Genomic DNA, 10,271 nt, shown 5'->3' on the forward strand with positions numbered 1-10,271 from the left:
GCTCGGCATAAGTATGATCCTCCATTGTGAACTAAAGTGCAGCGCAGGCTTTCAAATGTGCCGGCGCAGGGACGAGCGCCTCTCGCTGACCCCCTTCTCCGTTTCAGCTGGTTTCAGTCACGTGACGCTGGCTCTGAACGAAAACGCGTTGTGGATTAGCTAGACGGGTCGGCTAGCGCTCTATGTCCCTCTCAGCCATTATAGGTTTTCAAAAATGGCTGAACGACATGGAAGCCGATTACGGGAGGCTTGTATCATGTGGATGCAACAACAACAGTGGTGTTGTCATTGCTTAGAATTCCTCATGGGGGCGACAGGAACTACGCGCTGTAGCTTTAAGAGAACAATTTTAGTTTTGCAAAAGAAAAGAATGACAAAAGACACAGAGGCTGCATTTTTCATTGCTATGTTTTGGGGGTTTTAAGCGGAGTTTTGAGCCAAAAGTGATCTCTATTACTACTAATCTCTGTTTAAACTAACACGCCCAAACCAAAATATCTCATCAACATCCTGGTATACTGGGCGTAAACAGGAGGCAGCATGGAGGCTCTGCCCGCTGCTGTTTAGTTGCCATGGTGTTGCACACCTTTGGTTTTGGAGCGTCCGCATCTCTCCTCCTCCTGCTTCCTAAATTCTTCTCTGTGTTTGGCTGAAAAACAAACGGAAAAAGGAAAAATTAGTTTAAGATACGTAGTGCTTAAAGATAACTACAACTGCAATATGTTGGTTTGGAGCAGCGATAGAGACGAGTAAGAAACACGGGCTGGGTTATTTACATTAAAAGGTGCAGTAGGTAAGACTTGTAAAACTAACTTTCTGTCATATTTTGCTGAAACTGACCCTATGTTCCAGGAGAACTACATAAAGCAGGTCATTAAAATAAAAATCCAGCTCTTCTGGCTCCACCTACAGCCTGTAGTGGGATTTGCAAAAATCCACAGCTCCCTGTTCAGATGCACCAATCAGGGCCAGTTTTTTTGTTTTTTTTTTTTTCCATTGGGGGGGGGGGGGGGTTTTTTTTTGGGTTTGGTTTTTGAGGTGGGGGGGGGTTTGGGGGTTTTTTTTTTTTTTTAAGGTTATCGGGGGGGGGGGTGGGGGTTTTTTTTTGTTTTTTTTTGGGCGGGGGGGGGGGGGGGGGGTTTTTTTGTTTTTTTAGGGGGGGGTGGGGGGGTGTTGGGGTTTTGTTGTTTGTTGTTTTTTGGGGGTTCTTTTTTTTTTTTTCTTTTTTTGGTGGGGGGTTGTTGGTGGTTTTTGGGTTGGGGGGGGGGGGGGGGGGGGGGGGGTGGTGGGTGTTGGGGGTTTTTTTGTTTTTTTTTGTTTTGTTTCTTTTTTCTTTTTTTAAAATTCCATTTTTTTATTGGAGGGGGGGGGGGGAACGGAAATTAATATAAAAAACCTCTTTTTTTTTTTTTTTTTTTTTTTTTTGGGAAAACCGCCGGCCGGGGGCGGGCGTGCAGTGTGACAGCAGGGCGTGATTATATCGGACAGAAAGTGTGGGAACAAAAGAGCCAGAGAGCTATGAATGATTGTTGTCACAGAACAGGCTTGCAGAGTTTGGAAAGAGTCCAAAGACATTTGTCAAACTGCCGTGGAACAGGAACCTCTACAGGACTTACTGGATCCTCCTCCGAGAACACGCACGCTGAAACAGGCTCAGAGTGGTGAGGCAGAGAGGGCGGCCGTTTGCTTCTAAGGTTTTTATGTGCAGCTCTGGCTGAGACAGACGGGTAGAGAGACAGGAGGCAGGTAGAGAGACAGGAGACAGGTAGAGAGACAGGAGACAGGAGACAGGAGACGGGTAGAGAGACAGGAGATGGGTAGAGAGACAGAAGGCAGGTAGAGAGACAGGAGACCGGTAGAGAGACAGGAGATGGGTAGAGAGACAGAAGGCAGGTAGAGAGACAGAAGACAGGTAGAGAGACAGATGACATGTAGAGAGAGAGAGAGAGAGAGAGAGAGAGAGAGAGAGAGAAAGAAGACAGGTAGAGAGACAGGTAGAGAGCGAGAAAGAGGGCAAGTAGAGAGAGAGAGAAAGAAGACAGGTAGAGAGACAGGTAGAGAGAGAAAGAGGGCAAGTAGAGAGAGAGAGAGAGAGAAAGAAGACAGTTAGAGAGACAGGTAGAGAGATAAAGAGGGCAAGTAGAGAGAGAGAGAGAGAGAGAGAGAGAGAAAGAAGACAGGTAGAGAGACAGGTAGAGAGAGAAAGAAACAATGAGACAGAGTAGAGAGAGAGAGAAGAGAAGACAGAGTAGAGACAGGTAAGAGAGAAAGAGGGCAAGTAGAGAGAGAGAGAGAAAAAAAAAAAAAAAAAAAAAGAGAGAGAGAGAGAAGAGAAAAAAAAAAAAAAAAACCGGTGAGAGATGTAGAGACAGAGGACAGGTAGAGAGACAGGAGACAGGTAGAGAGACAGGAGACGGGTAGAGAGACAGGAGACGGGTAGAGAGACAGGTAGAGAGACAGGAGATGGGTAGAGAGACAGGAGATGGGTAGAGAGACAGGAGATGGGTAGAGAGACAGGAGATGGGTGGAGAGACAGAAGCAGGAAGTGTCTCACCTGTTCCTGCGGCAATTCCGTCAGTCGAGTTTTCATCTCAAATTCATCCAGACCGAACTGTGTGATAAAACAAACACACCCTCTTTAGAAACCCTTACCACACACACACACACACACACACAGTACACGTATTGTTTGCACGGTGAGTCAGAGTGTGTGTGTGTCCGTGTTTATTACCGCTTGGGGGCTAATGTGCGGCTGGCAGGTGACTGGACGATATTGGTGAAAAACATAATATCCACTTCCTCCTCCCTGGCTGACCTTCGTCGAGTTGAAGTAATTCTTTGCCCCGTTCGCCTGGAGAGAGAGACACACACACACACACACACACACACACACACACACACACACACACACACACACACAAATAAGAAAGAGGACAGAGAGACGCAGCACGGAGCTGCTCTTCACCTGTATAAGGAATCTAATTGATATTTGTCCTGCTGTATACAGTACAGGCCAAAAGTTTGAACACACCTTCTCATTCAATGTGTTTCTTTATTTTCATGACTATTTACATTGTAGATTCTCACTGAAGGCATCAAAACTATGAATGAACACATATGGAATTATGTACTTAACAAAAAAGTGTGAAATAACTGAAAACATGTCTTATATTTTAGATTCTTCAAAGTAGCCACCCTTTGCTTTTTTTGATAACTCTGCAAACCCTTGGTGTTCTCTCAATGAGCTTCATGAGGTAGTCACCTGAAATGGTTTTCACTTCACAGGTGTGCTTTGTCAGGGTTAATTAGAGGAATTATTTCCCAGTTATTAATAAAAAAGTAAAGGGTGGCTACTTGGAAGAATCTAAAATATAAGACATGTTTTCAGTTATTTCACACTTTTTTGTTAAGTACATAATTCCATATGTGTTCATTCATAGTTTTGATGCCTTCAGTGAGAATCTACAATGTAAATAGTCATGAAAATAAAGAAAACAAACTGTGTGTCCAAACTTTTGGCCTGTACTGTAGATTTAGGCAAAAATCATAAATCACATTTATTTGGGTCAATACTGAAATCCTCACTATTTAACACGATTACTCGTCGACTTTTGGAACAATGTTGCATTTACTGAAGTTAAAAAAAAGACAACAACAGTTAAAGTGATGGTTCGGAGTAATTCACCCTAGGGTCCTTTGCACCATGACCTCGAGCCAAACACCCCCCCAGAAGCTTTTTTCACCTGGGTCTAACATTGGGTGAGTTAGCTAGAGTAGCGTTAGCCGCTGAATAGCTTAGCGCGGGGCTAATGGTCCCACGTTTGTATCTCTTAAATGACCCCACTAATAATGCCCGAAATGATACCAAAGGTCTACACTAGTACATATAGGTTATGCTCTCATAAAACGATGGATTGTAAAGTTTGTAAGTACACCAGAAGTTTATGTAAATAACACTTGCCTGCTGGCTTCTGCTCTCTGCTGTTGTTGTTGCTGCTGTAAGACGAGTGCTTAGGGACGTCTACAAATTACAACACCGAAAAGAGATGCAACAAAAATATTTATTAATTTAACTTATTTTTTAAAGTAAGTGCTGTAATATAACTAGCAGGAGACAAGTACTAATTGAGGTAAGTTTGGAGACATTACCTTATTTAATCATTAAATTAATAAATATTTTTGTTGTATCTCTTTCCGGTGTAGTAATTTGTAGACGGTCCCTAAGCACTCGTCTAACTGCAGGTAGCAGCAGCAGCAGCAGAGAGCAGAAGAGAGCAGGCAAGTGTTCATAAACTTCTGGTGTACTTACAAACTTTCCAATCCATCGTTTTATGAGAGCATAACCTATATGTACTAGTGTAGACCTTTGGTATCATTTCGGGCATTATTAGTGGGGTCATTTAAGAGATACAAACGTGGGTCCATTAGCCCCGCGCTAAGCTACTCAGCGGCTAACGCTACTCTACGCTAACTCGCCCAGTGTTAGACCCAGGTGAAAAAAGCTTCTGGGGGGGTGTTTGGTTCGAGGTCATGGTGCAAAGGACCCTAGGGTGAATTACTCCGAACCATCACTTTAACCCTCGTGTTGTCTTTCCCGTCAACCATGCAACTTTTAGTTTTTCTGGGGTCAAAAATTGAAAATGAATTCTTTTTTTTTTTTGTTCTCTAATTCCCGATGTTTTTGTTGATTTTTTTTTCCTACACTCTTTTTGCTGTTTTTGGCATTTTTCGTTTTGACACATTTGACGCTTTTAACATCGTTGTCACTTCTTTCAATGTTCTTTCACCAATTTCTTTCTCCCAAAATGCTATAAAATTGACAAAAAAAACAAACACCCAAATTCAGTCAAAATAGTGAACTGATCATCAAGAAATTCTAAAGGTTCACCAGAAAAAAAAAACCCGTCAAAAAGCCCGATGATCAGCCGATGCCGAATCCTGGATTCGGTGCATCCCTGTTCCCGAACGCAACCAGTGATACCAACATTCAATTCCTGTTCTGAATATGGACCAAACTGATGGCGATTATGATTTGTGCCGTCCAGCGGACTAGGGAAGCGAGCGTCTTACGTCCAGGCGGAAGACTTCGTCGTAGCAGTGGGAGTTCCTCAGGTACCAGGACACGTCCAGCTTGACGGCTGCCGACGAGTTGCAGGCCTCGGCCTTCACTGAGCAACACGGAGAGACAGAACACAGCTCACGTCACAGGGACACTTCGTTACAAATCATAGTGTAGGAACATTTAAAAAAATAAAAATAAATAATAAAAAAAAAAAAATCAGACTTGGGCTACGTTTACACGTGGCCGGCTATTTTCATAAAGATTTCACCCTCTCCGTTTAAAAAAAATAACATTGTGCACAGCTGTCAGTTTTCAGAAAAGTCAGTCCTTCCAGGAAAAAGCTGAGTTTTTTTGTGATTGTTGCGGGGGAAAAAAACTTGATTACGTGGCACGTTTTCTTAAAAAAATGCGATGATATTTATGCAATTTTATGCGATGAAATTGCGGGAACTTGCAAAAACTGCCGTTTGATGAAAAAGAGAAAAAAAAAGAAGTGATTCCCTCCCCCAACACCCTGCTTTTCAGTCTCCAAGTTAACAAAAGAGAATAAAAAGACTAAAAGTTGATAAAAGGCCATCCTGTACAGGTGGGGAGTTCAGTAGTCTTCAGAGTGCACACACAATAAGTTCAGCTGACCCACCCCATAGGTTTCCTATGCCATAAAAAGGTTGTAAAAGAACTTTAAAGTAGAGTTCTCTATGTTTCGGCTGCTTTTTGATGATGTTCATGTCGCGTAATTACGTCACTTCATAACGTTCCCATGGCAACAGGGGAAAATGGCTGCTCTTGTGTGAAGTAAAACGCAACGTTTTTCAACTTTCTGCTAAGATATATTATGCAGTCCTTCCAGAGTTTTTTTGTGATTGATGCGGGGCAAAAATCCTTGATTATGCGGCACGTTTTCTTAAAAAATGCGATGGAATATGCTATTTATGATATTTATGCAATTGTATGCGATGAAATTGCAGGAACTTGCAAAAAATGTTAAAAAAAATAACATTGTGCACAGCTGTCAGTTTTCAGAAAAGAATTTATGCAATGAAATTGCGGGAACTTGCAAAAACTGCCGTTTGATGAAAGATTTAAGAAACCCCCCCCCCAACACCCTGCTTTTTTTAAACTTAATTTCCAAAAATGGTTGACAGATATTCAGTCATTGCAATAAGTAAACAAATAAGATACAAAAATATATACAAATAATATAATATTAAAGTAAAAATAAAAGTAATAGTCTAAACAGAGGGAAATAAAAGATACAAAAGAGACAGACTTTCAAAAATCGTTAAAAATGTAGACAGCAGGAGCACTTAAACAGATAATATCAGATATTAAAATAGCTTTCTTATTGGATACCAACTTAAGAGACTCAAAATGTCAACCTCCACCTGCTTTTCGATGATGTTCACGTTGCGTAATTACGTCACTTCATAACGTTCCCATGGCAATGGGGAAAATGGCTGCTCTTGTGTGAAGTAAACGCAACATTTTTTCAACTTTCTGCTAATATATATTATGGGACTTTTTTGCAACGAAAATGCGGGGGTTATGAAATCATGCAAGCCCCGCATATTTTGCGCGGAAATACGCAATTTATGTGGCGAAAGTGCGGCATATTTAAAAAAAAAAAAAAAAAAAGGACTTTGGCTGATTGTCCGTTGAATTATGCGATCGCATAATCATGTTTTGCTGAAGGAACTAAAAGGTGTTTGTTTACACAGAGCCGTGTATATATATGCAAAACATACATGCCAAACCTGTAGGTGGCAAGGTAACGAGAAGCTCAAGCCCACGTTAGCCAGGATAGGAGAGCTCAAAATGCGTACCGATAACACGCCACTTGGCTTAAGAAAGTGGGCGTGTAGGTTTTAAGCGGGGTCATGATGTCACGTTGTTAAAAGCATCCAAATCGACACCAGAAGAAGAGAGAACGTCTGGCTCTACTTACGATGGATGAAGCTGCTGTTGAACAGAGTTTTAGTGAAGAGGAAGTAGCTCTGCTTCTTCACGCTTTCCTGGAACAAAGAAAAACAAAACAGACGCCTTCGTGATTAGAAAGAAATAAATAAAAATCTTTGACAACTTTTAAAAGCTTAAAATGCATGACGGCACCTCACACAAGAGCGATAACTTCACATATTTAATTATGTCATGTTGCAAAGTGTTAAAGGTCCTGCACTGTAAAAAGTTAGATTCCCATGTCTTCTTTTACATACATATATAATTAATTAACACTTTTTGGACACTTTTTGGATACCTTTTTTGATGGTTTATCTATGCTTTTTTTGACACTTTTTTGACACTCTTTTGGTGGCTTTTTTACACACCTTTTGGACGGTTTATCCACGCTTTTTTGGTGCTACACTTTTTAACGCTTAATTTACACTTTCCAATGCTCACCTGACCACACCTGAGGCAGGGAGTTAAAATCAAACACTCCTTCAGAAGGAACCGCATTTTTCAGGTGAAATCAATCCACTTAATCAGAGGCTATTAATACAGCCTTCCTCCCTCTGTTCCTCCCTCTGTTCCTCCCTCTGTTCCTCCCTCTGTTCACGCTCGTTTCCCACCAAGCCGTGATGTGTGCGTCTTGTAAGTTGGTTCAGTTTAACGTTTTCTCATTAGCCGCTTTCCGACCAAGTAGTTACAGGAACGTAGTTAGAGGAAAAGTCCACTTCTAAGCAGATCTACTAACTACTCTCAGTACTTAATCAGAAAAGAAATACACCAAAAGAAGTATGAACTAAATACTAAATCTAATGTATATAGCATATTTGTCATAATTTAAACAAGTCTCCTAAAGAGAAACTGGTATCTCTCTCTCTCTCTCCCCCGCCTCTGCCTGCTGCGTTGTGGACGTGTGTGTGTGTGTGTGTGTGTGTGTGTGTGTGTGTGTGTGTGTGTGTGTGTGTGTGTGAGCGGTCTGAGAGACCTCCAGCTTACAGCGGGGTCTCTGAGCAGGACTGGCCCAGCGACGAGCCAGGCGCTGGCTGACTGTCGCCTCACTTCATGAAGCTTCTCAACTCCGAAAACTTTGAAGCAAATTGTCAATTCGGCATCGATTTTCGCAAGACTGCCTATATATTCCAATTCTAAACAGTGCATTTTGTTCCCACAGCCCAATGGTCCCACAGCCCAATGGTCCCACAGCCCTATGGTCCCACAGCCCAATGGTCCCACAGCCCTATGGTCCCACCAACTTATGTTCCCACAGCCCAATGGTCTCACAGCCCAATGGTCCCACAGCCCAAATGTCCCACCAACCTATGTTCCCACAGCCCAATGGTCCCACAGCCCAAATGTCCCACCAACCTATGTTCCCACAGCCCAATGGTCCCACAGCCCTATGTTCCCACAGCCCTATGGTCCCACAGCCCAATGGTCCCACAGCCCAATGGTCCCACAGCCCAATGGTCCCACAGCCCAATGGTCCCACAGCCCAATGGTCCCACTGCCCTATGTTCCCACAGCTCAATGTTCCCACAGCTCAATGGTCCCACCACCCTATGGTCCCATATTTCTAGGACATTTTCAAAATTAGGTCTTGTGTTCCTACTCTTCCCTTCAATTTAAGCCCTATCCTCCCACAACATTTTTTAGGGTTAAGGGTTAGGGGGATAAAATCTGATACAAATTTATGAAAAAGACAATGTAGGAACATAGGCATGCTCCCGTGCTACATAAGTACTGTGAAAAGTATCAAAATGTACGACAGCAGACACCCGTTTCTCCTAGAATACGAACAGAACACCATGTTCAGAGTTTGTTTGGGACAAGCGGCGCTTACTGTTTGCACTTGAACATGAAGACAAACACAGCAGGTGGATTATAATTACTGATTAAATAATGTTGCAGCTGTTGAAGATGGAGAGCTGACTTCAGTTTGTGAGGGCTGGGCGATACGGATATACGATACTCTTGACCAAATACTGGATATTCAGACGATATTGTACGGTTGACAGTTGGTGCTTTCACAAAATATTTGTTATATTTTGCTTGTTTTTTATTAATTTAGACAACTAAATGTGTGTGTGTGTGTCCGTCCCAGACTATTGACTGTATTTTGTAGTCTTAATTTGAAAATTTGTATGTTCGTGTGTGTGTGTGTGTGTGTGTGTGTGTGTGTAGGTGTGTGTGTGTCCGTCCCAGACTATTGACTGTATTTTGTAGTCTTAATTTGAAAATTTGTATGTTCCTGTGTGTGTGTGTGTGTGTGTGTGTGTGTGTGTGTGTGTGTGTGTGTGTGTGTGTGTGTGTCCCAGACTATTGACTGTATTTTGTAGTAGTAGAATTTGAAAATGGATTGAATATGGATTCAATTCAATGTTATTTGTAGCTTCATATCATAACAACGTTTATCTCACGACACTTGGATAAAGTGAGAGAGATGGATTGAATATAAAGTGATCAGATACATAACAGCAAGTAAATTAAAAAGTGCAATATTTAAATCTGAGCTGTAGTAAGTTTAAAGTAGCAGAAAATGAGGATTGTGCGACGGTAGGCTACAGTAACGCTACATGAGTAAATAGTTACTCTACTATGTCTACATGTTTCTGACGCAGCCGCAGTGATCTTCTAAATCTAAATCTATATCTAAATCTAAATATTAACGTTAGCTAACCGCTAAAAACACTCCCGACAACAAGCAGGAAACTCACGCTGTCGACATTCAGGATCCATTTCCCCGGTTCGGACACTGCGCCGCCCGGCCCGACCAGCACCGTCAGCACCAGCGCCAAGTACCAGAGTCCTGGCCCGGTCCGACCCGGCCCTGTCCGGCCCAGAGCCGCGGAACGCGCCATTTGTGAGCGACGAGGAGGAACAAGATAGTAGAAGCAGCCAGCAAAAGCTGAACAACTCACAACAAGCTGAATACTTCCGTGTTCCGGCTGACGTTGGCAGGGAAGGAATGGTGCTTTCAGGGACCGTGGGAAGTTTAAATGTTTACATTGTAAAGATGCTGTGTGTTGATCCGTCAGTATCGGTGTCACCATCAAACCTTCTTGGACGATCTAAAAGGCCTTTTCTACACTGCTGAAGCTTTAAGGCTACGTTCAGACTGCAGGCCAAAGTGGCCCAAATCCGATTTTTTGGGGGTCAAGTGACCAGGTCAGGCTTCTTCAGAAGTAGTGTGAACACTCAAATCTAGCCCAGATCGGATTTTTTCAGATCAGATTCAGGCCACTTCCACATGTGGTCCTGAATCCGA

The 10,271-nt window shown here is 42.6% G+C and overlaps 1 protein-coding gene across 2 annotated transcripts in view; it reads right to left on the reverse strand.

The window, feature by feature from the left end:
- zgc:162698 (uncharacterized protein LOC560165 homolog) overlaps nt 1-9,967 on the reverse strand; it is a 24,908-nt gene extending 14,941 nt beyond the window's left edge. The window contains exons 1-6 of one of the 2 annotated variants that reach the window (XM_039824593.1): nt 9,721-9,967; nt 7,008-7,074; nt 5,071-5,168; nt 2,732-2,851; nt 2,555-2,611; nt 587-649 (exon numbers count right to left, since the gene is read on the reverse strand). In XM_039824593.1, the coding sequence (XP_039680527.1) occupies nt 587-649; nt 2,555-2,611; nt 2,732-2,851; nt 5,071-5,168; nt 7,008-7,074; nt 9,721-9,864 (549 nt within the window). In that variant the 5' untranslated portion in view covers nt 9,865-9,967. The remainder of the gene's footprint in view (nt 1-586; nt 650-2,554; nt 2,612-2,731; nt 2,852-5,070; nt 5,169-7,007; nt 7,075-9,720) is intronic. The other variant, XM_039824587.1, reaches the window with a different exon arrangement.
- Between the last annotated feature and the right edge of the window lie 304 nt (nt 9,968-10,271).

The sequence above is a fragment of the Perca fluviatilis genome, chromosome 2 (assembly GCF_010015445.1).
Source record: "Perca fluviatilis chromosome 2, GENO_Pfluv_1.0, whole genome shotgun sequence".
In the NCBI taxonomy this organism is placed as follows: Eukaryota; Metazoa; Chordata; class Actinopteri; order Perciformes; family Percidae; genus Perca; species Perca fluviatilis.